This window comes from Coturnix japonica, chromosome 13 (genome assembly GCF_054131305.1).
Source record: "Coturnix japonica strain WE chromosome 13, WE-NBRP24, whole genome shotgun sequence".
Classification (NCBI taxonomy): Eukaryota; Metazoa; Chordata; class Aves; order Galliformes; family Phasianidae; genus Coturnix; species Coturnix japonica.
Genome location: NC_140675.1, coordinates 12,480,573 through 12,508,389, shown reverse-complemented (window position 1 = coordinate 12,508,389; position 27,817 = coordinate 12,480,573). Strand labels below are relative to the sequence as shown.

Below are 27,817 nucleotides of genomic sequence, written 5' to 3'. Positions count from 1 at the left end.
AGGGGGGGAGAGGCGTCTGCTCTCGCGAGACAGCGGAAGTGACGCACGTCGCGCGCCTCCCGCAGAGCCCGCTGATTGGCTGGCGTTGGCAGTTCCCGTGGCGCAGCCTCTTTCCCGCCGCCCCTTCCCGCCCTTCCCGCCCCTCACGGAGCGCGCGCGGCCGCGCCGCCAGCCGCCAAGATGGCGTCGGCGCTGGAGCAGTTCGTTAACAGCGTCCGGCAGCTCTCGGCACAAGGTGACCGCGGGCTGCCAACCGCGGGCGGGGCTCGGCTGGGGGCGGCGGCCCTTGGGACCCAGTGCGGCTGTGGGGAGCGGGCTGCGGCCTGGATGTGTCGTGATTGATGTGGGGTGGGAGTTGGGCCCTGTGGTGCGGAGCTCGGTATGTCCGGGTGTGTCCGGAGCGCTGCTCGTGGCTCCGGTGAGGCCTAAATGCGCTGTCGGGGTGTTCCTGCAGGGCTGCAGGCCCACGGGGAGCGGCTGGGATGGAGCTTTGGGGCTGGGAAATGGGGATGGTTTCACGGGGGTGGTGTAGAGACTGAGCTGGGGGTATTAATGCATCGCAGAAGTACTGGCTGCTGGGAGTGAGAGCTCTGCCTTCCCGCTGTGGGGCTCTGAGTGTCTATCAGTGCTGCTGGGATCTCTGACATATCTCGGCTGAATAGGGTAAAGGCCTGGGGCTGCCTCGGAGCTGTCGTTACACAACACTCAGAAAGCGTTTGAATGTCTCTACTTAAGGCATCTCAGTTTTGTTGCCAAACTTCTCATTACCCCACGTGTAATCACAGCGTTTTGTACTCGACGAACTTTCTGTGGGGCAGCTCCCTAAGAACTCCTTCACTGCAGTGGTGGCAGAGCACTGGGACAGGCTGCTCAGAGAGCTAGTGGAGTCCCCTCTAGAGATATCAGACCCCACCTGGATGAATGGCTTCCTATGCAACCTGCTGTAGGGAACCTGCCTTAGGAGGAGCTGAACTGAGGGATCCCCAGGTCCCTTCCAACCCCTACAGTTCTGTGGATGTTTGTAAGCTATCAGAAATTCATGCTTTCCTCTGCAGCCCTCAGGCTTTATCTCTGGCAGTTACTTTTGGGTGGGGTGCAGACTGTCATGCTTTGGTTTAATTTACTGAGGAAAGCAGATGCTGGAGACATCTGTGTACCTATGCAGGATGCAGGTAATTAGCAGACTACAGGATATGTATGATTTAGTTTAACTGGGGAGTTCTTATGTAATTCTGAAGGTGAACACTGTACTAGGGGAAAACTGGCTGCCTTCATGGAAGCTTTCCCATTGGGGCCTAGCCAGATAGGTGCTGTCTATGAGGAGTGAGTGCAGGCTGCAGTGGTGGAAGCACGTGTACTGTTGTCCCTGGCTGTCAGTGCTGAACTGCACAGGGGTTGATATAAATGGCCATGTAGCGAGGCCTTGTGTGGGTCTCCTACTTGCATGCTGTTAATGTTTAGCATGTTTGGGGTTTGTTGTTTTTTCTTTCCTTTGTGGTTTTGGTTCCTGTTTGTTTTCATGGGGGGTGGATGCTAGATGGTGGCCATAGAACAGGAGGATTTGTGTGCAGGGGAGAGCAGCAGAACTGACTTTTTGCAGTGCTTGAATACCATTGCCAAATACGATTTTATAGGCCCTGTTTCTTTCCATCCTTATCTTGGGACTTTTAAATCTGGATGGACAGAGATGTTATGAGGATGGGTGTCTGGGGTTCCTGGTCTGTGGTCTCACATATGGACCTTTTGATCCCTGTTTTACTTCAACATTAACATTGCATTTGTAAGGCTCCCCAGGTTCCATCTTTGTTTTGTTTTCAAAGGGAAAGACCGAGAAATTTGAGAATGGTGTTAATCTCTATGAATGGGAGCACCGTTCTTTAGTTCATGAAGACTTCTATAAGGGTGAAAGGAGCTCTGCTTTTATCCCTCTAATCGACAAGGTTTGAACACTGAAACAGTTCTCTGCTTCAGAAAGATGCTGTTTTAATTCTAGTAGTTTTGAAGGAGAAAAAGAAGAAAAAGGATTTTGACAGCAGTTTGCTATAATGAAGAGGGAAGTCCCTGCTTTATTTCTAAGGGCTTACCATACCTTCCTAATTCCAAATAGTCACATTTCATAATGTGCTTACAGTTCACGATGAATAGAACAATACTGTAGGAATAATTATATGAAGTTAAGGACAGACTTAAAAAATCCTGTTATTGGAGGTGTTTAGTTGCAGGGTTTTTGTAATTAATAATGAACAGACCAGGAAAGTGAATAAGGCACTTGAGGAATGTTAAGGAGCAAGCCTTGCTATTGAGGTGTTTCTATGATTGTTTTGAAAAGAGGAGGGTGCTGTTATTGGTAGATACGTTTTCCCTTTTAACAACTAGAAAGAGCAAGCGTAGGTAATTTCTATTCATATTGGAGAGAGTTTGGCATCGCAGTAAACTTGTCAGAGTCTTGGAGACTTGGCTCAGCTGAGCTTAGTGTCGCTATGAGATCCTGAAGCCCTCTATAATGAGGCAGATTGATGCTGCTGCTCATGTTCTGCGGGTTTCCTTTGCTGTCAGAAGCTTCTCTGCCACCTTATTTTTTGAGAACTGGTGCCTAACATACTGCAGAGCAATCAGTTGTGTGGGTGATTCTATGTTATCCTGATTTGTTTTATTTTATTGGGATTCGGTGTAATGAAGCATGGGAATGCATGTGTGTTTTTTAACTGGACTCTGACAAGGATGCTTTTTATTTCAGGGCAAATGACCCAGCTTTGTGAGCTGATCAATAAGAGCGGAGAACTGCTAGCAAAAAACCTCTCCCATCTGGATACAGTGCTTGGAGCCCTGGATGTGCAGGAACACTCATTAGGAGTTCTTGCTGTCTTGTAAGCATGGCTTTCTGTTAATTAACCATTACAGCATCAAAACTTCAAGCTACATGCTGAATTGCCAACCAAGCCTCTTCAGTCTCTTGCAGAATAGTGCTTAGTTTCCTTTAGTCATATATCTTTTATTAGAAGAAACGTTTAAGCAAATTTGTGCTTTCAACAGAAAAAAAATGTGGAGCCTGTAAAATATCATCACTTCCAAATGGTGATGTTGTTTTCCTTAAGGCTGTATCTGTTTCTCGTTTATGCCTGTATGAGTGTTTTTACCTTCAGCAAAAAAGTACAGGACTTCTAATTGGCAGGACGTGAGTGAGCCAAACTGTGAGCATGAAGCCACGTGCAGAGTTCTCATTGCACACAGGTAGTGTAATCACAACTCATGGGAGAAGCACCGTGGAACTCTACAGCTTGTAGGGTGCTGAGGAACCAGCAGGGATGGAGAGAAAGTGAAAGTGAAGAGAAAGAGCTCTTAGCAAGACATAGAAGTCTAATCAAGTAATAGTTGATAAATCTGTGGTACATTCAAGCGGGTGTCTGGAGAAGTTATGTGGTTTAGTTTAAAAACTTCACTGTTAGATATTTATTGTGATTATAATTGTAGCAGGTAAAGAGGTCTTTGTTCATAGCTAGTTCCTACCTAGTTTTTAATTAGATTCATAGTAGAACTATGCATTGAGAGTGTACTTCCAAGTGCTGTGCAGCTCCTGGGGAAATCATATGCCATCTGTCGTGACCACTTTGGCGCTTCTTGCAAGCAGTTACCCGTATCTGCAGAGACTGAAGATAAAACATTTTGGTTTTCTTTAATTAATCTCTGAATGTTATGTGTTAAACTTTTTTTGGTCTTGTTTTAGGTTTGTGAAGTTTTCTATGCCCAGCATCCCCGATTTCGAAACATTATTCTCACAGGTGCAGCTCTTCATCAGTACTTGTAATGGGGAACACATTAGATATGCAACAGACACTTGTAAGTTAATTCAGCTTGTTATAGAAAAATCTTTTTATATATTGATAATAGGTTGGTATTATTGGTTTTCTTGTTTTACTGAATTCTTTTGTTTTCTCTGTTTAGTTGCTGGCCTGTGCCACCAGTTAACAAATGCTCTTGTGGAGAGAAAACAGGTGAGCAAATATCATCTAGTACAAATAAGGAGCCTACAAAGCTAGGTTCTTAAAAAGGACATTACTTGCTTCATAAAGGTTTACTGCTAACTTCATGTAAACTATTTTTGTGTGACTCCTTATGTAAGTTAAGTCTACTGAGCAGTAATGAACTTACAAGACGATTTTAAAACCTCTTTAAAGAAAATATAAGTTAAAATTTGGGGGGAAGTTAGCTAAAAACATGCTCTCACACCATGAAATCAGGTGTACCAGGGTTGTTATTCAGATGGTGTGTGTGCATGAATAGGGGGGAGCTGCAAAAACTAATAGAGCCAATGAGTCAGAGAGATGTTTCAGCGTTCTTCTCACCAATCTTACACAATGTTCTTAATGAAATGCCTTAAAGTGTAGGGGACATTTCTTTTTAGGGGTTAGGTGTTGAAAATGTCTTGGAAAAGTAAGTTAAATCTGGCTTGAATGAAGAGATCAAATCTGGACTAAGTGAAGTGGGAGATTTGCCTTTATTTGCTAGGAATTTAGATGGAATCATGGAGTCAATAAAAGGTTTACTCAGAACAGTTTACTGTTTTCCTGGTGAACTTGTCTTTGTGGAGCAGAATTGGTGACCTTGTTTAGTTGATCAGGAGAAGTTACATACCATGGGCTAATTGTGTTTTCTGAGTGACTGCAATGTCCTACAAAAAGGGAACCACAAGTTAATCATTACTTAACGGAACCTGTCAATTAGTGTTATTTTTCATTTGTAAGTGTCAACATAAGATCCAATGTGCTGCCATCTATGAGAAATTATCTGAAAGAGATGTAATTTCTGACAGCCCCTTCGAGGAATTAGCATTCTCAGACAAGCCATAGACAAGATGCAGATGAACACAAACCAGCTGACCTCAATACATGCAGATCTCTGCCAGGTAAGAGGAACACGGGGCTTTTTTCTGAGGGTGAAAGCTTGTAGAGTACCTGTAGCTGTTTGAGAAATGCATGTTCATGTATTGCAGTGTAAAGAAAGCTTTGGGTTTTGTGATTTTGTTTTTACTTCTTTTCCAGTAGTCTGTAATGTGGTATACTGAAATAAAACTCCCTTCTCTTCCTATTAAATGTTCAGCACTTGTCTCTAGATTTTAGTTTTGTTCATGACTTCTGAAAGTCCTTCTCTATGGGCTGGAAGTTGTGCACAGCTTCTCTTAGACAGTGTAAGTGTACTGGCCAAATACTGTTTGCTCGAGTCTGACAAAAGGCATGTTTGTCTCTGTGTCTTTGGCCTGGATTTGCACTCCTGTCTCATTCTTGGCTCCTGGGACTTAGAATTGGATGAGAATGTTGAGTGCAATATTTTGTGCTGCCAGCACGGTAGTTTGGAAGGCCTGGAGTTTCAGGCTGCTTTGTCGCTTAGTCTGATTTCTTTAGGATTCACATAATTTACAGAAGTTTACAATCTGTTTTTTTTCCAAATATCACAATACAATGTATAATCCATGTTATGCCTCTACTGTGACATACATACTGTTTCTTTAACTCTCAGAGGAGTGAGGTATACTAAATACTACTACATGAATTGAATTTCAATGTCATCTTTGTGGGTATTTGAAATAGCTAATTTAAGAAACTTGATTTGTTTTCTTGTAGCTCTGTTTGTTAGCAAAATGCTTTAAACCTGCCCTCCCATATCTAGATGTGGACATGATGGATATTTGTAAAGAAAATGGGGCATACGATGCAAAGCACTTTTTATGTTATTACTACTATGGTGGGATGATATACACTGGGCTAAAGAACTTTGAAAGAGCACTCTACTTCTACGAACAGGTAACTTTAAAACTGATCAGCCTCAATTGTGGTGCATTGAAAAGCAAAAATGGCACATATAATGCCACTGGGATAATGAGTCATCTCTGAATTGCCACGAAGGACAGAATAGAAAGATGTGTACCTTGTATAAAATACAAACAGTCTGATTATTTTTGTTCTTAACCTTTAGGATGCAATTCTATTAATAGACCTGTATTTCTGTCCATCATTCACATTGGATTTGCTTTTCTATCTGTGTGCATTGTAACTGTGTATAAAACTGATTGGGGTTCATTTTCATTTATCAGCTGTTTCATAAGGAGTATAGACTAAATGGTGCTCTTGGTGTACAGAGTGAAGTAACAAACTGAATTTAGAAGTGTTATCTTCTTAGAAAGTCACAGCCAAGCAACTAATGCACCATAAAGCTATGCAACTCAAAGGTTGATGTTAAATTTATCTCACTATAAATATTTTCAAGTGCCCGCTTATTACTGCTCGCCTAGAAACAGGCTGGTACTCAGAACTGTGTCTTTTCAAAGAGCACGATGGCTTTGCTTCTCAGCTTTTCTAATTTTTTGATGGAAGTTACAGTTCATGCCTGTTATAATAAGGATTGTTTTATTTCTTCTTTGAAAGAAGAGAGAATGGCAAAATTCAAGGAACTCAGTGAGGAAAAACTTTGTCAAATGTGCAAAATAAACTAGCGCAGCATTTGTTTATAAGGCCAGGTAGGCTGTTGAGTAGCAATATTGGGGTGAACTAAAATCGCTGCTTACTGTTCTGCAAGCCTCTTCCATCATGGTTAAATAAGAGGTTGCATGATATCTCTTATGAAATCTTTGTAAGGATGTGTGCAAATTCAGCTTTCATGGGATCATTCCTTGTTACAAGTAGCCACTGGTGATTTACAGTCCAATGTTAGATACATATAAAACAAAGAAATTTTGCTTTGATCTTAACAGGGCTTTTTAAGTTAGGCATTACTGTAATATATGACGTTTTGAGTACTTCATATAGAACTTTAGTTGTTTGTTTTTTTAGTATGTTTTAGATAGTTACTTTTGACACAAGTTAAGCTGTAACACTCAGGAGTGAATCTAATGTGTCAGCGCATCCTTTGTGCATGCAGGTTTAAACTGAGATGTTGTTAATGCAGCTACTGCATTTTACCAATGAGAATATTAAACTTGTTTCATTTCTTTCTCTCTTGCTTAGGCAATAACTACTCCAGCCATGGCAGTTAGTCATATTATGTTGGAATCATATAAAAAGTATATTTTAGTTTCTTTGATACTACTTGGCAAAGTTCAACAGCTACCAAAATACACTTCCCAGATAGTTGGTAGGTTCATTAAGGTAAGTCTTGCAAAAGCAGCTGAATCGTAGAGCAATGCATGTGGGTAATAAAAACCATATTGCAAGCATTTTTCTACCCTCGTTTGGTGATGCTGTTTAATGTTTCACATTCTTGTTTTTCTAGTCTACTGTGGCTAAAGATTACCTGGCAGTTTTTGTGTCTATTACAAATGGTATTCATATTGGAAATGAAGTCTTTTGAGTTGAATAGGACTTTGTAATTATCAGTATTCTCCTCACTGATATTGCACATCCCTTGATAACCTTTTACTTTAGAGCTCAAATATAAGTTGACAAGTTTCACTTGGCATTCAATGTGCAGTTCACTATGGGTATATAATTCTGTGTTGTCCGTGCTGGGATTCAATGGGATCAGGGCTGACAGTGTCTTAGAGATTAGAACAAATATTAGAACTGCGAATGCCATGCTACTGAACTCAGACTCAGCTTTATTCATCTGATAGTCAACCAAAGGCTCTTCTCTGGCTTTTGTTTGTTTTTTCAGTAACTCAAGATTGTCATATTGTGATCCTTGACCAGTGCTTATTAGGTCTTACATTACTTTAATGCAGATCGACTGGACAAGGAGCTGTTGTTTCCCTATAGAGCTGCATGGGCATCACCTGTATTTTGAGAGGCACTTGAGCTACTTTAATTTCCTTTAGCCTGCATGGCTTCTTATGTTGAAGTAGTGACTTGAATTTGTAAGGCTGGTTGAGCACTGCATTCTTTAAAAAGTTCTCATTTTTCTAATTGCAGCCCCTTAGCAATGCTTACCATGAATTAGCACAAGTTTATTCTACCAATAAACCCTCGGAGCTCCGGAATCTGGTGAACAAACACAGTGAAACATTCACAAGGGATAACAACATGGGGCTGGTTAAACAATGCTTGTCATCTCTCTACAAAAAGAATATTCAGAGGCTAACCAAGGTAAGATGTGGGGGTTGAAATTGATTCAAACAAGTGCAAAATGATAATGTAATCGTGTCACAGTGAAATGACTAAAACAGATTCATGTGTGTGAAATACCATTATGAGACTTTAAGGTGCTTTATGTAGAAAACCAATTTGATTAGCTACTTGAGCTTTAATGAAAAGGTGGTTCAGTAAGCCTCTATCAGAGCAGTTTGGGTACTGCCAGGGATGATGGTATCCAGGTATATGTCTGCTTACCTCCTTCCTTTTTGCACAGAAGCTTCCAAACCTTAGTACCTGTGGCAATACGCTGATCTGAGTCAATGGTTTTGCTACTGTGAATGAGAGAGATAAGCCCATGGTCATTTAATACATAATCCAAAAAGTCATGAACACAAATAACCCATAATATCCATCTTTGTTCAAAAATAGGAAAACTGAACTTCATAGGTTACTTCGTTAGTTGAGAACGAGTAAATAGCATGGATTTTGGAAGCATCAGGTAAAAGAAATGCAGAAGCAATGTAGTGATCTGGTCCTTAGCTGAAGAGATGATTAAACCTTAAAAGAGATCAGGGGGAAGCTCTTTTTCTTAAGCTAAAACAATATTTGCTGTGGTAGAAGTGACTGTGGGAGTAGTGAAGGGGTAGACAGTTGCCTTATTTAGGTTTGAATGTTGGGTAAGAGGTTGGATGTGATCACAACTCTTAAGGGACAGAAAGAGATTGCAGAAATGAAGTAACGACTCCATGAGTTTGGCCTGCATTCATGCACAGCATAACAAACTGGAATCTTTGGAGTAAGAACTGACTCTGCTGTCATGGTGCTTTTGTAAGTAACAGCTATGTGTTCTGCTTGTTTCATCCCATCCAACTTCAGAAACAAGACTGTATTTTTAGGCCATGAAGGACTGGCAGAAGTTCTTGGTGTATAATTTCATTGGCTTGGTGTTTTCTAAATTTCAGACATTTTTAACACTGTCATTACAAGACATGGCAAGTCGAGTGCAGTTGTCGGGGCCCCAAGAAGCAGAAAAGTACGTCCTCCACATGGTAAGATTTGCAACGTGACTAAACTGCCCAAGTTTAAATAATGATCCAGTGGAAGATTGTCTTGTTTGGCAGCGTGTGTTTGGCTGAAGAATACTGTTTCGTGTTGAATGAAATCCCATATGGAGTCGTGGATACCTGAAATTCTGTTCTTGGTGATGCTTTATTTTAAACTCTCTCATTTCAGATAGAAGATGGTGAAATCTTTGCAAGTATTAATCAGAAGGATGGTATGGTCTGTTTCCACGATAACCCTGAAAAGTATAACAACCCAGCTATGCTTCATAACATTGATCAGGAGGTAAATCTTCAACATTTCTAATGCTTCTGGAATTCCTACCGATTAACCTTAGTCTGTAGTCTGCTTCTGGGAGAAGTCCATGTTGATAACTTACACATAGGGATGGAGAGCTACGAATTGTTGCTATTTCACAGTACCAGAATTTACAAGTTTTAGATTGGTAGTAATCAGTGATGACCTTCCTGCTTTATCTTCTGTACAGCTTGAGACGTTTCAGTAGACTGACTGCTTAATGCTGATGGTGTGAAGTTCTTTAAACTGTCTGGATTAGGATTGTTCAAGGGTTGGTTTGGTTGACAGTGATATGCCTGTAGTTTGAGGTCATTGACCCTCATGGGGCTGTCAATCAATGGCTTTAAAAAGGATTGTTGGGAAAATATTAATTAAAATAAGGGAATAAAAAGGGATGTGATGCTTCATTTGGGATATGAAGGCAAAGAGCATTTTGACACGGAATTTTTGTGATGGCAAATGTTGCTGGTTGTCCATAACACAGCCATAAAGTATCTTGAAGATCTTTTACAAGCTGTACAAAGCAATCAGCTTAGTATGTTTTTTTGTTGTTTCTTTCTGTGTTAAGATGCTGAAATGTATAGAGCTTGATGAACGACTGAAAGCCATGGATCAAGAGATCACTGTGAACCCTCAGTTTGTGCAGAAGGTAATTGATTTAACATTTTGTGAGAGTATTTAAGAACCCGAGTGCAGTGAGTACATTGTGCCGAATGTTTGTACTGATAGTGATAGTAATTCTACATCAGTGTAACGTGTTTAAACATTGTGCTTTAAAATAAAAAAGATGTTATTTCATATCCACTTGATTTCCATCCCTGTTAACTTCAAAGAAAAGTCTGTCTCAAAGGTAATTCTTCAGACCTGGTTTTGAAGCAATCACTCTTTATCTTTCAGAGTATGGGCTCTCAAGAAGATGACTCAGGGACCAAACCATCCAGTTATTCCTGAAATTAATGTTGCTCACTACTCCGCTTTCAAGTAAAAGCTTAAGAGAATCACGCCTGGAATAGGGCATTGAGGAGTTCCATGAAGAGAGCAGAGAGAACTGAGCTTTGCTTTTCACCTGGACATTGAGAAAATAAAAGAACACCCTCTCAGTACTGTATAATTTCAGAAATATTCTCCGCAAAGAAAAAGGAAATCTCAAAAGAAACTTAAAAGTCTGTTGTGGATTTATTTATCTTCAGATTAACATCGTTAATGCATTAAATAATCTACCTTTTGTTTTAAAGGTTTTGAATGTTGCTGTGTTTCTGTAGCAGTCCTTTTTCCTCCTCTGCAGGAAAAAAAAGTGTTATTCAGGGAAGAATGCGAGCTAGCTTTGGTTCATTTACAAGATAATTACTGGTTCGTTTTGTATTTAAATTTGGCTCAAACTGCAGACATGTGTATGGTGGGGGGAGAGGGGTGGAGCTTCTCTACATCATAATTTGCATATACGTAGTGTAGTTGGCTGCTGTCTCAAATGATGAAATGAGAACCATGTTCTTCTCGAAAGGTATTAAAGCCTCGGTAGGTGACTTTGGTGAAGAGCAGAAGTTGCTTTAGGGAAACCATACGTGAGAGCTGTTGATAATCTTAAACTTCTGGTACAAAATACTTCCTAATAATGTTTGCTCTTGGATCAAATTTACTAGGCCTAAACAAGGATAATCGGAAGACCTGGGTGTTCTGGAAGATGCTGGATATGAAGTTGTTCACGCTGAAAGAAGTTTAAGTTTTTGTTCCTATACAATCAGCACGAAGGTATTCAACACACTACTGTTTTTCTGTGGTGGAAATCAGTTCTAAATGAAGGCTGTGCTATAGATCCTTTCTTTGTTTCTAAATATGATTCTTCATTATGGAGCCCTATACAACTCATAAAAAACAATTTCATTTGGAACTAATTTGCTGGAATGGCATCTAGTTATTAATTCACTTTTTGTTGGCGTCTTTAAGGGTTTCACTTCTTAAATCAATGGGATTTTTATTTTCCTGTAGCTCTCATGTATCTGAAGATTCTGCCTGTTCAAACACCTTTGAGATCCTTCACATCAGTGCAAATCTCCTACTATCAGGCATACATAAACCTGTCATCAAGGCAGAATATGTGAAGCTCAGCACCTACTGCTTCCTGCTTAAACATCTGAATAGGAGCTGCTTGCTGCTGCTAACCTGCCAGCTTTTATCAGGTGTCAAAGTGGGAGCTAAGCATTTCTGGCTCTTGCCATGTTAAACTTGTCTGTATTGAGGTCACCTGTGGTTGAAAATAATCCATTTTGTGCTTCCAGTGCAGATACAGAACTGTTGGGGTTTTCATTTAAAGCTGGTCTCTTGATTCTAGCAGAGGCTGCGTGGTGGTAGTTTGCTTTCTAGGAGACGACTCTGCCCGGGGTTATTCTCTAGGTGCCAAATGAAGTATTTAAAAGCATAAAATAACAATTTAGCAGTGAACACAGCATAAGTCCACAGTGTTAGTTGTTCACCATTGAGAATTTGTGCTTCCTATCAGCAACTTCCATATTTAAAGGCAAATTTTACACCTAAACACGCCTTACTGGTCTTGTCATTAAATATATTTATGTTTTTTAATGTTTGAGGTTTTTTTTCCCTCTAGTTAATCCCGCAGTGATTTCAGTCCTAAAAACGCTCATGTAACTTTTAGCTCTGGTTCTGTGTTCAATACCCGATGAGCTGCGCTGTGGGCTCAGGCACAAAGCAGGGTTATGGGAATGTTTACAGTTGTGTGCAGTAAAGCACTGCAAATCCAGACTGCCACATAGAAATGGTGATGGTTCACCTCATTGCCAAAGGGGAATGTATGCACAGTGCATTTGTGAAGCCTGAGAAGAACCAGAAATGTTCTCTCTGCAGTAGCTGAGCTTTTTGTATTGCTGGTTCCTATTAGTAAGCACGGACGTTCTGCTGAGGGCTGGTGAATGCCTTTATATCTGTGGAATTACAAGCAAATTAATAGACGTACCTGGCAAATAGAAGCTGTGTTTGCTTTGTTTCTTTTCCTGACATAGATAAAATAAACCTATACTGCACATCAGGAGGGCTGGCAGACAGATCTGTGTAGTATTTTCAAACAATATATCGCACTATTGTTCTTGATCTGCTTTTTAAGGAGGCACTTTGTTACTTGCTGGTGGAAAATCTGAAGTCAGGTCCCAAAGTCTGAAGTATTCACCAAAAGTGCTTTGGGAAAAGGCTTTTGAGCAATGGTTTGACTATGTGCTTCAGGTCTGTGTGTCCTGAGATACTGATGAAACCAAGTCAGAGCTTTTAAATGAAGAAGCTCCTTCAAGTCTTGGAACTAACTGCATGGGGCTGCGGTGAGCTGAGACGCATTGAGAACACTTGAGCTTTCTGCTTTTAATTTGTATTTATTGCAAGGAAGGACTGTAGATCCAAACGTAAGAACGCTGTGTGCTCTGCTGCTCTGAGCATGCTTTGATATCTGCTATCATGCTTTGATATCTGCTATCATGCTTTGATATCATAGTTCAATGCGCCATCATTTGCAAAGAGACAGTGCAGCTCTGGAGGGAGCCCTTGTCTTGCAACTACAGCTCTTAGCCACAGGAGGGGGGTCTACTTCACTCTTAGCTGGTAATATAACGATGCAGAGGTTTTTTTGGTTGTTTTTAAAGAAAAAAAGGCTGGAATCCGTGTAGCAGCCCCCCTTGTATGTCTGTGCCACATGGGAGCCGTGCGTACTGCCCCTTGTGAACATCCATAGTGCTGCCATCGCACCAAGTGCTTCTGCATAACCCAGGTTGCCTTGTAGGCAACACTTGTACTTGGAGGCACTTCTGGGCAGTACAACTGCGCCCCACCGTGTGTGTTGTGTTGTGTAACGTAGGAGATGTTTCTGCATGGCCACAGCAGCCCACGAGGTTCGTCCTGAGCAGTTGTTTCAATGTACTATTGGAAAATAAAGGTCACAAACCAGCCCGCTCTTAGTTTGTCTTTAAATGCTTGGCCTGAAGGAACGAGATGGTAGAGCTTTGGTGTTTGCCTTCATCTCTAGGTGTTGTTCTTTATTGGGGGGGTGCTTTTGTTCTTATTGTGCTGCTGTCCTTGCCCAGCACTGGCTCTGAGGTTACATGGAAATTGAATCAGGCCTTTGCTGCAAGTGGTGGTGCTGTATTAATTAGCGGTGCTGTATTAATTAGCAGCGCTGCTGGCTGCCTTTAATCGCCCCGTCTCGTCTCACCCCCCCGCGCTCCCAGCAGTGGTTGCTCCCAGTCCCGTGACTGGGCGGCTGCGGGTCGCGGTCATTGCCGCTGCCGCGGGGGGGGAGGAGTGCGCCGGGAGCTGTGTGTGGAGGCGGGCAGCCCCCTGCTGTCCGGCCACCAGCTGCATCCCCGTCCCGATCCCTCTGCAGCCTCATCCCGCTCCTCGCCGCTCCTTGGTGGTGGCTGAACAGCGGGGAGCTGCCTGCCTTCCTCCCCAGCACCCCCCCCCCCGCGGCCCGGTAGGATGGTACGGCCCGGCGGTCAGCGTGTGTCAGCTGCCCGCAGCCACGGGACGGGCCGGGGCGGAAGCCCGGAGCGGTGAGAGGACGGGAACGGGGCTGGGGGAGCGGGGGGTGGGCCGGGCAGTGGGGGAGCGGGCACTGAGCGGGACCGGGACCGGGACCGACCGTGTGGCTGCGTGGGGACCGGGGGTGGACACACAGCGCCGGGCCGGGCCTGTAGGATGCAGCGTTAGAACGGGGGGAAACGGCTTCAGGCTGAAAGAGGAGACGGTTAGATTAGATACGAGGGGAAATGCTTCGTACTGAGGGCGGTGAGGAGCCGCCGTGTGCCCGCCATGGAGCTGTCCCAGGCCGTAGTTGGGCCCTGGGCAGGCAGCACACGGCACGGGTGGGGCTGGTGGCCTCTGAGGGCCCTTCTCTGTGCTGTGCCATCGGTTTGGCTGAGAAACGCTTGCATGGAGATCCTTAAGGATGGCTGAGCACAGCACTGGGCCGGCACAGCCCCATCCTGACACGGCCTGAGGTGCCCAGGTTCTGAGTGATTGTGCTGCTCTGGGCCTGTCCTGTGAAGGTATGAGCACAGCCCAGGGTGGAACTGTGCTGGACACCCCAGCTGAGCAGCTCTTGGAAAGACACAGATCAGCATTCACACCTGACAGGCCCATGGGGTGTTGTAACAGCAATTCTAACAGCAGTACTTGTGTCAGTTTGTATACTGATGCTATGTGTTTTTTCACTCACCTGCAGGAGACCCTGACGGATGTGCTGAGCTCTCGCTATGAATGCTATTGTTGCTCTCTGCCATTTTTGTGAGCTCCACGGTCCCCGCACCCTCTTTTGCACTGAGGTTCTACATTCACCGCTTCCTCAAGGTGCCAGCAGCGGGGATATCACTGGGCAGAATGAGCAGGCGGAAGAGGAGGAAGGCGGCATCCAGATGAGCAGCAGGATCCGCTCGCACAGCCCAGCTGAAGGTGCCAGCGCTGATTCCAGCAGCCCAGGGCCAAAGAAGTCAGACATGTGTGAGGTAAGTGTGAATAGCTGTACACAGAACATCAGTGTTTCTTTGCTTGACTAAAGGGCTCTTGGGTTATCTGATGAACACATGAACTACCCCTGTGCTTTCATATAACTGACAGTACTAAAAAAGTCCTTATAAACTGCAGTGACCCACAACAGAAGTTGAAGGAAATGTTATTAAGCAAACAGACAAAGCAAGTTTCTTTGTTAAGGTCTTTTTAAGCCCTGCGTGTGATTTTCATGTGTCTGAGAGACGCTTCCCTCGGCCTTCAAAGGTTTCTGCTTCATTAGACCAGGTTCTACCATTGATTAATAGCAATATTTAGCAGCAACGTCAAATAGGGAACAGGAAAAAAAAAAACAAAACCAACCTTAAAGCTCCTAAAACTAGAGAAAAAACTGTGTTTTTAGTTTTTCCTTTGTGTGGCTACTATTAGCACTTGATCTGAGCTACTTGTTATTTACTTGCCTTTAGGTTATGGCCAGTGCTTTTGTTGGCCAGTTGCTTTCACAGGTGCTATGAACTGACTTGTACTGCTTGCAGAGCCATCACCATCAAATGCACAATCAAATTCAGCAGTGGAAAACTGGCATAGAAAGGATCTGAGTTTAAGTGCTCACCCTGACTCAAACTGCTTGCATTCTGAATACTTGAGTTTATATGTGTAAATAATGCTACCCTACGTTTAGAAGGGAAAACGCAAAGGCAGCTGGAAACCTTTGAAATCTGCATGTTCGTTTATGCTTGGATTTGCTTTTCTGTCTTCAGGGTTGCCGCTCTCTTGCAGGAGGACATCCTGGGTTTGTCAGCCACGACAAGGAGACTTCGATCAAGTATGTCAGTCACCAGCACCCAAACCACCCCCAGCTGTTCAGCATTGTGCGCCAGGCCTGCGTTCGCAGTCTGAGTTGTGAGGTAACAACAGGGCCTTACCTTGGGGATGCTTTTCCTCTTGACTTCTGAGATGTGAAAGTTCTCTTATTTTCACTCCTGTGCATTTATTGTTTGTGTTTTTAATATAAACTGATAAATTATTTGTGTAAAAATGTTGGCATCTATTGCTTTGTATTGAGAAATAATTGGTCTTTATAAACTGCTGACATTCAGTGTCTCATATAAATGGAGAGCTTTACAGACTAGTGTTTGTGTGCCAGCATGAGGAATTCCTTGTGATTTCTCCACAGTGTTGTAGCTGAACTGAGCAAAATCTGTAAAATAAAGATAAATTGAAGGCTTTATTATGTTTGTTTGACCACAGGTTTTAGATAGCAGCCTTAAAAAAAATTGTTTTATTCATCAGATGTCTGTTAAATAGCAGCAAGCTTTTGTTATACAGTTCATTGCTCTTCCAGCTGAGCTTCTTTGGTCTGTATGTCCCCCCCATTCAGGTCTGCCCAGGACGTGAAGGGCCTATATTTTTTGGAGATGAACAGCATGGTTTTGTGTTCAGCCACACCTTCTTTATCAAAGACAGCCTGGCCCGAGGCTTCCAGCGCTGGTACAGCATCATCACTATCATGATGGACCGGATTTACCTCATCAACTCATGGCCTTTCTTGCTGGGAAAAATCAGAGGCATCATCGATGAACTTCAGGGCAAAGCACTTAAGGTGGGTCAGTGAGTGAGTCCTTTTGGCTCAGCATTATAGAATCATAGAATCACCAAGGTTGGAAAAGACCTAAAAGATCATCCAGTCCAACCGTTCACCTATTACTAGTATAGTAATATTAGTACAGCCTTTTGGTAGCTTTCTGCATCTTAATCCAAAAGCTGCTCTGGCTCACTGCAATCAGTTTAAGGTTGATACAAGGAGTAAAAGGGCTGTGTGTATCTGGGTCTATAGGAGAGAGGCCACCTTTGTTCTTTTAAGCCATTTGTGATGCCTTTCAGGCTCCAAACTGCCACACAATAGCTCTGTTAGAATTTAAGTACCCAAAGTAGTGAAGGACAAAGTTTTGGGAGCTGATGTGTTACTTAATGCTAATGTTAATCAATCTAAGAATAAGGTATTTTACCTTCCCTCATTATTTAGTGTATTTGAATGACTGTGTTTGATGCACCTCTTTCTGTTGTGGGTGTTCCTTAGCGTTTTGGTGATTTTAGTTTTCTATCAGCCTTTTATAAGACTGTTACACTGTTCACTGTCTGTGCTGCAGGTGTTTGAAGCTGAGCAGTTTGGGTGCCCTCAGCGTGCTCAGCGGATGAACACAGCATTCACCCCCTTCCTGCACCAGCGCAATGGCAACGCAGCCCGTTCCTTAACATCCCTGACCAACGATGAGAACCTGTGGGCATGTTTGCACACTTCCTTTGCTTGGTAATATCACTTGTGTTTCTGGCTTCTGGAACACAAAGAAAATATTGCCTTATTTTGAAAGGGTGGAAATGTTTGGGTTGTTTTTCTTGATGTAGTAAGCTGGACTTTGCTAAGAAGTCTCTGAATTGGAAGGAGCTGAGCACAGTAGGCCTCGTGATGGCTTTAAGGCAGAAATAGTTCTTATTGCAGTGAAGTAAATCTCCTTATGTGACTATTGATGGGAAAACTGAAGTACGAGGAAAAGGAAGGAGAAATGCAAGGAAAGACACTCCCACCCCTCAGTGTGTCATCAGAATTCCCTGGAAAGACGCCACAGAGAGGGATGCAGTGCTGGCATGTGACTTGGGTTGGGGATAAGCGTATTGCACAAGGTAATTGCAAAATGGTAGGCCTTGCAGTGACTGAGCAATTAGAACACTGGTAGTTAGGACAAAGGAACATGTAGGCGTGTGGATAAGGAACACGTACTGGTAAATGGTTGAATGTTTTGTTACACCAAGCTTCTTTCTCTGTTTTGTTGCTTGGCATTCATTAAGCCTGCCTGCTGCTTCTACCTGTTTTTCAATGTTTCCAGGCTTCTGAAAGCTTGTGGCAGCCGGCTTACAGAGAAACTTCTGGAGGGAGCTCCAACTGAAGACACCCTTGTTCAGATGGAAAAACTTGCAGGTGAGGCCAGAGTTTCCAGAGCTGGAAGATCCTCTAAGAACACTGTGGCTGGTAAAACACCAAATGCTTTTGCCAGCATAGCAAGTGCAACCATCTCTCTTGGACCCCACCTTAATGGTAGCCCTGCAGTAGCTGATGTGCTTTCCCATATGACTGTGACTTCGAGGGACATGAAATCAATGCCTGTGGCATTGTAGGCTCTCTGCATACACTTATGTTGTTTATTGTTTGTGTAGGAACATTGCATCATTGTCATTATTGTTCTCTGGCTGGGTTGGCCTTCCCAGTTTATCTCTATAGCCAGAAGAATTTGCAGGCAAAATATGGAGCTTTCTTCTTGCTCTTTTTTTTTCCTACCAAGTTTCTAAAATTAAGGAATCTTAAATTCTTATATTTAGTGATTTTATTTCTCCATTTAGAATAGAATCTGCAAAATCTGCCTAAAAGCTGTGGCAGTGACCCTTAAAGAAAGAACAGAGGACGCACAGCTGGTTGGAGGATGTGATGTTTTGTTCCATAAAAGATGAACTTTCCTTGTTGACTTTTCAATGATTATTTTATATCTGAGGTGCAAAACTTAGTTATACTTTAAGGCTGGTGACACTGGTGTTTTCAGTTATTGTATTCCAAATACTTTCTCTCCACATGCAGCCAAAAACAGTTATCTGTAGTTTGTGTAGGCACTTCCAAGGTGATTTCCAGACTTAGCTGCAATTATAATGAGAACTCAGGTTGCTCTTGTCTGTTTGTTTGCTAGACCTCAAAGAAGAGTCAGAAGGCTGGGATGGATCTGAGGAAGAAGAGAAGCCTTCTTCCCAGCCAGATGCTGCAGAAGGGCAGGAACTATCTAAATGCTCTCCTGAAACATCTCTGATGCCAGATTGCAACAGATGGAACGTGGCTCACAGAAGGTTGTCTGTCTTCCGCTCTCTCAGGCATATGAGGCAGGTAAGAGAGGAGCACATTTACTTTGATTCTGAATTCAGGAGCTAATGATTTCTCATTCTTCCGACACTGTATTTTGAAAAGGATACTTTTTTTTCCTTCAGTTTGCATTTGTTTCCTGTTCTAGGCAATACGTACATAGCTAGTAACAGTGTTAATGGCATTTGAGATCCTGGCCCTCTCTGAGGTCATGCTCTGCTTGTCCTGACCCTCTTCCAGTCATCTGTCATGTGGATGGGATCATGTGATTTCTCTCCAGTTCTGCACTTCTGTCCTTCCCAAAAGCCATGTCAGTAAATGCAGAGGTTATGCACATTCAGAGCTCTGAGTATTGTTTGCTTACAACAAAAATGCTTAAGGGGAAAAAAAATAGGGAACAAATGGTTCAGTCTGTGTGGATTTAACTTGTCATTAGTGCTTCCAGTTACTCTGAGGGGAAGGCTCTGTATGTGAGACCCGTCTTGTTTTCCTGGATGCTCTTGACAAGTATCTTCTACTTCTTGATCTGCTTTATCTGCCACTTGTTCTCCTTTGTCCTAATTTGGAATGCTAGAAGCTATTAAACTACACCATATTGCAACCTCTGGCTACCTTTAGAGGCCTATCTAAGCATATTGTTACATCTTTCATGCCTGAATCACTGTTAGGAACATAACACAGATCAGAGAAATGGGTGAAAGTTACCACATAATAGAAATCATTCAGTCCCATTCCAAACAGGCCTGTATCCATCTTGCCCACCCACTAACTCAGCCAAGAAGCAGCTGATTTGTGTAACCCTGCCAGAGAGCTGAAGGATTGGAAACATTCTCTTACTGTGCTTAATGCTGACTCGGATCATTGGTTGGCCACGTTGGCAGGGTGGTACTTTGCTGCTGTTTATTTGTGAAGCTGTAAGAGGTGGTGAAAATTACTTTGCACAAGTCTGACACCTTTAGCATCTGTCAGAGAAATACTTAATCTTGGTGCTGGGTTTTGAACTGTTGCTAAATGTTCATGTTCATTCCTGCTGTCTGGTTTTAGATGCTTTCCTGTGTGGCATGTGTTTTAACTGGGAAGACTGGGCATTTCCCTGACTTTCATAACAAATGCAGTATGGTTTCATTTCAGGTTCTTGGGGCATCAGCATTCCGCATGCTGGCTTGGCATGTTCTGATGGGGAACCAGGTCATCTGGAAAGCTCGAGACATGGATCTTGTCCAGTCTGCTTTTGATGTGCTACGGGTAGAGACTTTTTCCTTTGTTTCCCAGATGCTTGTTTTTACATGTGTTTAAATAGTCCAGCTTTCATAATAACCTGCCTCTAATATGTTAACTTGTGGAAGATGTGTTCTAAATTACATGATTTTGAGGGGAGATTAAAGTCCAACCTTTGGATTTCTTGGTTGTCCATAGATGGCAACTGCATAGTCTTTCTTTCAAGCAGAGTGAGATATTTCTGATCCCTCCTCTCCCTTCTGATCAGCAGAATCTGTACCAGCAGTCCTGCAGGTCTTGGCTGGTCTTGGAAGCTGGGTGAAAAACTGTGCTTTGCTGCTTTATATCCATTGGGTCTCTCAGTAAGTTTCCTTCTTTCTTTAGACGATGCTGCCTGTTGGTTGTGTGCGGATCATCCCCTACAGTGATCAGTATGAAGAGGCATATCGGTGCAACTTCTTAGGGCTTAGCCCACATGTCCAAATCCCATCCCACATACTGTCATCTGGTAAGAACTCATTGGAGAACCCTCTCCTTTCCCTGTCGTATTATGTTAAAGGACACTAATATTTTTCAATAAAGAATTATCAGATAGTCTAAAAATGCTGCATGAACTACAGTCTTTACCACTTCCCCATATCCCTTGTTGAAAGTGTGTCACCTATTGTAACCACTATGGCACCATAGCTGACAGTCCTGGTTCCTACTGCACCATGCATTGTAAGCTGACAGAGCTGTGGGTTTTTTGGAGCAGGGTATAGAATCACCAAGGTTGGAAAAGACCTAAAAGATCATCCAGTCCAGTATGTAGCTGTGGTTTAGAGTCTGGGCCATTATAGATGATATTGCTTTGGGTTTCTGTTGCTCTAGAATTTGCAGTCCTTGTGGAAGTTCGCGCTGCTACCCGGTCCACTCTCTACCCAACTCTGCTGGAAGATGAGCAGTCCCTCAATAAGTACGAGTTTGTTGTCACCAGTGGCAGCCCTGTTGCGGCAGATCGAGGTGGGTGCTTTGGACAGTGAAGAAACTTGGATCGCTGAGAATAAAATAAGAATCCTGATCCTTAACCATTTTTTATGCTGTTTATGTGCTGGCCTTTAAGGAAGTCTGAGTAGGAAGCCAGATGACTGTGGGACAGAGACTGAGAATTTACAGCTGTTGAGGTTCGATCTACCATATACCATATAGCAGATCAGTGTTTTGCTTATTAATTCTCAGAAATGGGAAACAAATTCTGTAACATTGATTCAGTATCAATTGTGGGGAAATTCTTCTGAAAACTATGGCAAACACTTTCTGTCCTGAAGTACTTGGTTTATTTTGAGTGTCTCTGGTTTAACCTGCTGAACGTCTGCGGACAGTGATGTTGCTCGTCATCTCCCATACTCCACTTAATAGACTGGTATGACTGGGACAGAAGTGGCAGACCTTTCTTTCCCTGCATTGGTCAGTGACTTAAATGTATTGGCATCGTTGTCTGTCTCAAAAGACATGGACAGGTGATTAACTGTCCACTGAACATTCAGGTACAATGTAAAGATTCACTCCCTCTGTAGATTTCTTTCTGTGCTCCAGCAGCTGCTGTAGATCCAATGTATATAATTATAGCTTTCTGTTTCCATCTGATTAATGGCATGTCTGGGAGCTTCTGGGCAGAAATTGTTCAGGAAAGGCTATTGTAGCACAGCATCATGCTTACTAGGCAATAGAGAGCTGTGAAAATTACCTCCTGGGGAATACTATAAATGGTCCAGGAAAGGAATGCCTTAAGTTGCTTAGCTTCTTTTAATGTATATTTTTATTCATATATGAGTATGTATATTATAAACAGCATGAAGAATGTTCATAACTGTGCATATGTAATTAGCTTTTGATATGGGACTGGAAACAGCCATTTTAAAAGTAAACCTTAAAAACAAAGGCCCCTGAACCTGTGTGCATGTCCCAGGATCCCTCACAGAATTCAGTGTTGCATCTTGGATTTGAGGTTTTTTAGTAGGATGATCTTTATTTCCTCTTTAAAGCATGGGAAATGAAAACAGGCCTTGGAAGCCTGTTCTTTGACCTTTTAGAACAGGTAGATTTCTTCCTGGCTTGAGAAGGAATTTGGCTCTATTAGTTCAGAGATAATGTGCTGTGCTGTTATTAATACCTGAGCTTTCTGCAAGCTTTCTGCACATAGAAATAAACTGTGTTAATGCACCATGTCAAAGTACTGGTGAAAAGTGAGTTCAAACCAGAAATCTTTATCAGACTAAGAGGTGGAACAAAGATGTATTCATTTGTAATTCCAGCAGGTACTCAGGCCTTGGCCATAGGATAAATGGGTTAGTCCTTGATATTACTAGTAAAGCTGTCAGTTTCCACCTATAGGTTGTATATCCTGTTTCTCACTGTTTCCCTTCATTCTGATCCTGCAGTTGGTCCTACAATCTTGAACAAGATCGAAGCTGCTCTGACCAACCAGAACCTTTCTGTAGATGTTGTGGACCAGTGCCTTGTTTGCCTGAAAGAGGAGTGGATGAAGTAAGTACTGCTCCTGCTGCGGTCAGAGAGATCTCTTTGCTATGAACCCTGGAATGGTTACAGCAGAGTGCAGGGCAAACTCATAGTCAGGTAACTTTTACTTTGGTCTTGAGAGCAGTCATCTTTACTGCTGGGAGATGAGAGTGTCAGAGTTCTACTTTGATCCTTCTTTGGCTTTCAGCAGTTCTTAACCTTTATGCTTCATTTCTTGCATCTGGACGTTACCTACGTGACAATACTTGTCGATGCACATGATGAGGATTAAGGATGCAAACGTATAAGCCTGTCAATGTACCCTGTATTCCAGTGCAGATAACGTGCCAAATAGATGTCAGGGTTGTGCCTCCGGGCAGCTCATTTCAAAGATGCAAGTAGTTAGAAAGGAAGACCAAAGAGTCATGTGAAATAATAATTTAAGTTATGATCTGAAGGCCAGATGGGCGCTGGAAGTGCCTCCCAGGGAGATTCCCAGTTGTCAGAGCTAATTATTTTACTTCTAACAAGAATGAAAAAGAGTAGGATCACACGTATTCCTACTGAAAATGACTGATTCCCCTTAACTAATCTCCCTTTTTCTTGTGCCCTTCTTCTCCCTCTTTCTTTGTTTAAAGCTTGAGGATGGTCTCCATGGGATGCTGTCAGAGATGTTTATTAACATGTAGTTGCAGTAGGTGCTGTGAGATATTCCAGTTAGAGTCCATGGCCTGTTTGATGCATACGAGTCAATTGTAATAGTGACAGGAGTTTCTCTTTCCTGCAGTAAAGTGAAGGTCCTCTTTAAATTCACCAAAGTGGACAGCAGACCCAAGGAAGATACCCAGAAACTGTTGAGCATCCTGGGAGCTGCAGAGGAGGACAATGTCAAGCTTCTGAAGTTCTGGATGACTGGCCTGAGCAAGACGTACAAGTCCCACCTGATGTCAACAGTTCGCAGCCCAACATCCTCAGAGTCTCGGAACTAAAGGGTGCCCAACCTCACTTGCTGCCTTCAGATAATTGCAGGGAACCCCCAAGTTACCACTTCTGAGCCTGCAGCATGTGCATTAGGAGGGTAGTGAAACCTCATCGCTATTCTCACGGTCCTCAAACTAACTTGAAGAGTCACTTGAGTCTTTTCTACTTGCTGTGAGACTGGACTAATAAGTGCTAATAAACACTGCTGCTGTCTGTCCTGAAACTCTACATCTAGACCTGCACGCTAAAATACAGCAACACTCAAAGAATCAGCGTGAAGTAATTAAAATCCCATGCTGCCATCCTGAAGCATTATGGTGCTTAATCACTCTTAGATTTCATTGGCAAGACTCAGAGACCTGTGACAGCATCCTGAGCTCCTGCGAATGGATGTAGCTGACCTCTCCGAATCTCACATACAGCTCCGAAATGTCTGAGAGACCAAGAACTAAAACCAAGTGATGTCACAGGGAATAGGATCACGTGTAAATTATTGACGAGCACTCAGATTGATGAAAGACACTTATTTTCTGCTGTAGCAAAAGTCAGGAGTTTCCTGTTGGAGTCGCGTCGCTCCGCTTTTATTTATTTATGGCTTGACTTGAGACAGTGGCAGCATTTGCTTTGGAAATCCTGTCTGGGAGGGGGAATTGTGATAGCAGAGGTCTCCACATGCAGCCTGCTCACCCCTCCACAGGGTACAATACCTTGTTTTGCCTGTGTTGCAAAACATCCAAATAATGAAGATTACCTCTCCAGGGTAAGGCTCTCTGGTGTGTTCTTTATGTCTTCGGAAATAGTTTTCTAGCTACCTAATTAAGTTAAGCAGATCCAACCTGTAGGTGCTCCCTCATATAACTCTGTAGTAGCCATTTGGAATGCTTAATAGTTCACGACAACGTTGGTGCGGTTTTGATCTGACCTAAAAGAGACGTTCCTTCAGTGCACTGTAAGGACCCGCTGTGTGTTGTGAAGTGATGGAGTTTTTGTCCTGGGTCGTTCTTGGGTAAAGCTGGACGTTACCGCAGGTGGTTGTGATGAGCTGGAGGCAGGTTTGACACCCACTGCTCTCATTGAGCTGAGGATGGAGCTCAGAGCGGGGTGTTCCAGTTCTGTTCTGTATAAAATATGCAGGTTGCTTTTGTCTGGAACGTCTATAAAATGGAGACAGACATTAAATCTCATGAAGAGCTATTTTTGTAAAATGGACAGAGCCTCATTTGGTCTTGATTTAAGTGTGTGTGTGTGTGTGTGTGTGTGTGTGTGAGCAGCAGCTGATTCACAAGTTCCTGCATCTTAGCCCGTGTCTAACAGGCAGCATTTAACAGGCCTCTTAACTTGGTCATGTGTGTGGAACAAGAGCTGCTACGTGAACTGGAAATGCTTGGCTGGACATAACAGGATGTTCAATCAGCAAACAAACCTAGAGAAAAACATGGATTAATCAACAATTAACCAGGTATTTAATTTCAGGGTTCTCAGGTGTTTTCCCATTGTTGATAAGGAATGGAGGAACTCAAGGTTTACCCACAGGAAAGGAAACTTTGAGTCATGAATGTGATAAAGTGAATGTGATAGTGAACAAAAATGGCAGCAGTGAATAGAAACGCATGGAGTCAGGATCTTAAGTACAAGGTTGGTGCTTGTTCTTGTGGCTGCCTTTGATGTGATCCAGTTCTGCTGCAGAGCTGTGTAACAGCAGGTGAGATGTGACACGTTTGGGATTTAGATGTTCCTAAAGCACGATTCTATCCAAGCATTAAAGCCGTGTAACCCTCAGCTCCTGCCTATGGCCGCGTTTGTGTGCACAGATGTGGCTCCTGCAGCAGCAGAAGGGTTGAGCCCAAGGTTCGTGCTGTGCTTCCAGCAGAGCAAGGCCGGGAGCTGCAGGCAGGGAGGTACCAGCGGAGCTCCCTGTTTGCCCGGCTGATCCTTAATGGGGCCTTTGCATGGACCCGGCTGCAGGAAGGCGCAGCCCGGCCCGTCTCACCGCCCTCCTCCGCTCCGTATCTCAGCCGTGTTGCCGTGCGGTCACGGGACGGGGCGGCTCCAGCTCCGCCGCTTCCAGCCGTCACAGCGCACGGACACAGCGCGGCGCTGCGGGGCGGCCGAGGGGCGGCCGGGTCTCGGTGTCGGTCCCGGTGTCGGTCCCGGTCCGTGGCGATGCGCGCGGTGCTGTCGCTGTGTGTCGGTGCGGGGCTGGCCGCGCTCTTGGCCGCGTGGCGGCGGCGCCGGTCGGTGCGCGAGGTGCTGTTCTTCCCGTCCCCGCCCTGCTGCACCGAGGAGCTGCTGGCCGAGGCCGAGGCCGAGGGCTGCGACGGCCGCCCCGCTCCGTGCCCGTGCCCGCTGCCCCGCTCGGACTGCGCCTTCACTCGGCTCCTGCGGCGGCTGCTGTCGGCCCGGCGCTCCCTCGAGCTCTGCCTCTTCGCCTTCTCCAGCCCCGAGCTCGGCCGGGCCGTGTCCGTGCTGCATCGCCGCGGGGTCCGGATCCGCGTGGTGACGGACTCGCAGTACATGGCGCTGCGGGGGTCGCAGATCGGCGTCCTGCGGCTGCTGGGTGAGATGCCGGATGGAGCCGGGCCCGGCTGGGGGGGCTCGGTTGGAGGCTCCTGCCTCGTCCCGCTCGGTGCTGCCTTTGCGCCTTCCATTAACTACTGAGGGAGGGGATTTGTCCCAGCGCTGGGTGCCCGTCACATCCTTGTCGTGTCATTGCAGGGATCCAGGTGCGGCACAACCAGGACGTGGCCTTCATGCACCATAAATTCGCCATCGTGGACAAGAAGATGCTCATCACGGGTTCCCTCAACTGGACCATGGAGGCGATTCACAGCAACAGGGAGAACGTGGTGATCGTGGAGGACGCGGAGATTGTGCGGCCTTACCTGGATGAGTTTGAAAGGATTTGGGAAGAGTACGACCCTGGGAACTACACCTTTTTTCCTAAGGAAAATGATTAAGGAGCTTCCCCCTGAGCTGGAGGGGTGTGGAACTGACACCATTCAAGGGTTTATTATTATCTATAGCCATCGATGTATTATTACCAATCTGGTTGTAATTTCGTTAAGCACCTCCTGAGCTGAAGGGCTCTCAACCCTAAATTGCCACAGGTGCCAAAGGAGCAGGAGGGACCCAGCTGATGGGCTCAGTGATGGAGCTCATTGCTGTGCCCTGCAATGGGTGAGGTGATGTTTGCACTGTGCTCAGGACCTGTGCAGGGAGCCGGGTGTTCTCCAAGCTCTGGATGCTCTTCAGCTCGTGGTGCTGCAGGATGGAGCTGTACCTGAAGGCTTTTGAGGGCTGCATTGAAGCTGGGGGTTGTCTGAGTGTGAGCACAGCCGTTGTCCTTTTGTTTGCACGAGTTATTGACGGTTTGTGGAAGGAAATGTGGGAAATAGGAAGTTTGGGTTTGTAAAATGAGTTTCCTCTGGTTTGAGGTTAGTGGAGCTGCAGTGTCAATGTGTGAGAGCAGATTGCAGCGGCAGCTCATCTTCCTGCAGAGCAGGGAGTCCCCAGAAAGAACTGAGGGAAGCTTAAACTTAAACGTGTTCAGATGCAGCGTGTTCTGCTGCGGGGCTGGTTCAGCAGGTTTAATGTGTGCTCCTTTAAATACGTGCTGGTTGTTCCAAGTTATTCTTGTTGCGTGTTCTTTGCAAGGTGTCACTGTGGGAGCAGGCAGCTCAACCCCGTTCAGGTTTTGCATCATGTTGTTGTTGAACAAAGGCAGCAGTGCACGGCGTGCAAAGGGTGGTGCAAAAATAGTTTATTAGGGTTTCGTTTACGTAAAGTTAGGTCATTGTATTTACAAAATAAAAACGATCGGCTACATCCATGGGAACTGAGCATGACACACACGGCTGCGTAAGGAATAAATACAGTGACAAAAAGTGATGTTTCTATTACAGGGAACAGTGAATGTTTGAAAAGCAGTGAATAAAATGGGAGTGGAAGAGAGGAGGAGGGAGGAGGCGAGGAACTCGTGCGCACAGAGAAGCAGGAGCCCCTGGCAGAGGGAATGGAATCACATGCGATGCATCGTTTCCTGGATGGGTCTGATGCAAGGAGCCATTGGGGCTGCACACAGCAGCAGGGCTGTGATCCACAGCCTCCCATGCTGGGCTCCAGCCCCACGTTTACCAGCAGCATTGATTCCACAGGTGCTGTGTGCACACTGTGCCATCGCTGCTGCCAGGTGCAGTTAGTGTGGAGGGCTGGGAGCGTGTCCTGTGCTCAGCTCCTGCTCTCAGCTCCTTGTTTCCATTAGGAGCACAGAGCTGTTGAGTACAAGGGCAGAGCAGAGCGT

At 44.3% G+C, this 27,817-nt stretch overlaps 3 protein-coding genes across 12 annotated transcripts; all 3 read left to right on the top strand.

The window, feature by feature from the left end:
* Positions 1–138: 138 nt before the first annotated feature.
* COPS3 (COP9 signalosome subunit 3) lies at positions 139–11,311 on the top strand. 4 transcript variants are annotated; one of them, XM_015876587.2, is made up of 12 exons: positions 139–235; positions 2,738–2,867; positions 3,725–3,837; positions 3,943–3,992; positions 4,811–4,903; positions 5,619–5,798; positions 6,999–7,139; positions 7,899–8,072; positions 9,023–9,109; positions 9,294–9,407; positions 9,988–10,068; positions 10,317–11,311. In XM_015876587.2, exons 1-12 carry the CDS (start codon positions 181–183, stop codon positions 10,368–10,370), a joined length of 1,272 nt encoding a protein of 423 aa, XP_015732073.1. In that variant the 5' UTR covers positions 139–180; the 3' UTR covers positions 10,371–11,311. The 4 variants fall into 4 exon arrangements, with proteins under 4 accessions (XP_015732073.1, XP_085370804.1, XP_085370805.1 ...); XM_085514678.1 differs by having other exon boundaries at positions 139–379; XM_085514679.1 differs by lacking the exon at positions 5,619–5,798.
* Positions 11,060–24,726, top strand: FLCN (folliculin). 5 transcript variants are annotated; one of them, XM_085514674.1, is made up of 12 exons: positions 11,060–11,168; positions 14,638–14,917; positions 15,680–15,826; positions 16,300–16,521; positions 17,069–17,229; positions 17,804–17,895; positions 18,653–18,843; positions 19,951–20,064; positions 20,422–20,545; positions 20,908–21,039; positions 22,458–22,563; positions 23,324–24,726. In XM_085514674.1, the coding sequence occupies exons 2-12, from the start codon at positions 14,669–14,671 to the stop codon at positions 23,523–23,525; spliced, it is 1,740 nt and encodes a 579-aa protein (XP_085370800.1). In that variant the 5' UTR covers positions 11,060–11,168; positions 14,638–14,668; the 3' UTR covers positions 23,526–24,726. The 5 variants fall into 5 exon arrangements, with proteins under 5 accessions (XP_085370800.1, XP_085370802.1, XP_015732072.1 ...); XM_085514676.1 differs by lacking the exon at positions 11,060–11,168 and adding an exon at positions 13,693–13,966 and having other exon boundaries at positions 15,699–15,826; XM_015876586.3 differs by lacking the exon at positions 11,060–11,168 and adding an exon at positions 13,693–13,966.
* A 113-nt stretch (positions 24,727–24,839) lies between these two features.
* Positions 24,840–27,416, top strand: PLD6 (phospholipase D family member 6). 3 transcript variants are annotated; one of them, XR_014934071.1, is made up of 2 exons: positions 24,840–24,976; positions 26,233–26,370. XR_014934071.1 is itself a non-coding variant. In XM_015876591.3 (2 exons), the coding sequence occupies exons 1-2, from the start codon at positions 25,681–25,683 to the stop codon at positions 26,472–26,474; spliced, it is 636 nt and encodes a 211-aa protein (XP_015732077.1). In that variant the 5' UTR covers positions 25,523–25,680; the 3' UTR covers positions 26,475–27,416. The 3 variants fall into 3 exon arrangements, 1 of the variants encoding a protein (XP_015732077.1); XR_014934072.1 differs by lacking the exon at positions 24,840–24,976 and adding an exon at positions 25,081–25,219 and having other exon boundaries at positions 26,233–26,365; XM_015876591.3 differs by lacking the exon at positions 24,840–24,976 and adding an exon at positions 25,523–26,074 and having other exon boundaries at positions 26,233–27,416.
* The last annotated feature ends 401 nt before the right edge of the window (positions 27,417–27,817 follow it).

Bases quoted from the DNA above. Each gene is read 5' to 3' on its own strand.
- COPS3 (XM_015876587.2), top strand. From the start codon at position 181: ATGGCGTCGGCGCTGGAGCAGTTCGTTAACAGCGTCCGGCAGCTCTCG. The intron at 5,799-6,998 runs GTAACTTTAAAA...TCTCTTGCTTAG, and splicing joins CACTCTACTTCTACGAACAG to GCAATAACTACTCCAGCCAT. The intron at 7,140-7,898 runs GTAAGTCTTGCA...TTCTAATTGCAG, and splicing joins TAGTTGGTAGGTTCATTAAG to CCCCTTAGCAATGCTTACCA.
- FLCN (XM_085514674.1), top strand. From the start codon at position 14,669: ATGAATGCTATTGTTGCTCTCTGCCATTTTTGTGAGCTCCACGGTCCC. The intron at 16,522-17,068 runs GTGGGTCAGTGA...TCTGTGCTGCAG, and splicing joins TTCAGGGCAAAGCACTTAAG to GTGTTTGAAGCTGAGCAGTT. The intron at 18,844-19,950 runs GTAAGAGAGGAG...GTTTCATTTCAG, and splicing joins CTCTCAGGCATATGAGGCAG to GTTCTTGGGGCATCAGCATT.
- PLD6 (XM_015876591.3), top strand. From the start codon at position 25,681: ATGCGCGCGGTGCTGTCGCTGTGTGTCGGTGCGGGGCTGGCCGCGCTC. The intron at 26,075-26,232 runs GTGAGATGCCGG...GTGTCATTGCAG, and splicing joins CGGCGTCCTGCGGCTGCTGG to GGATCCAGGTGCGGCACAAC.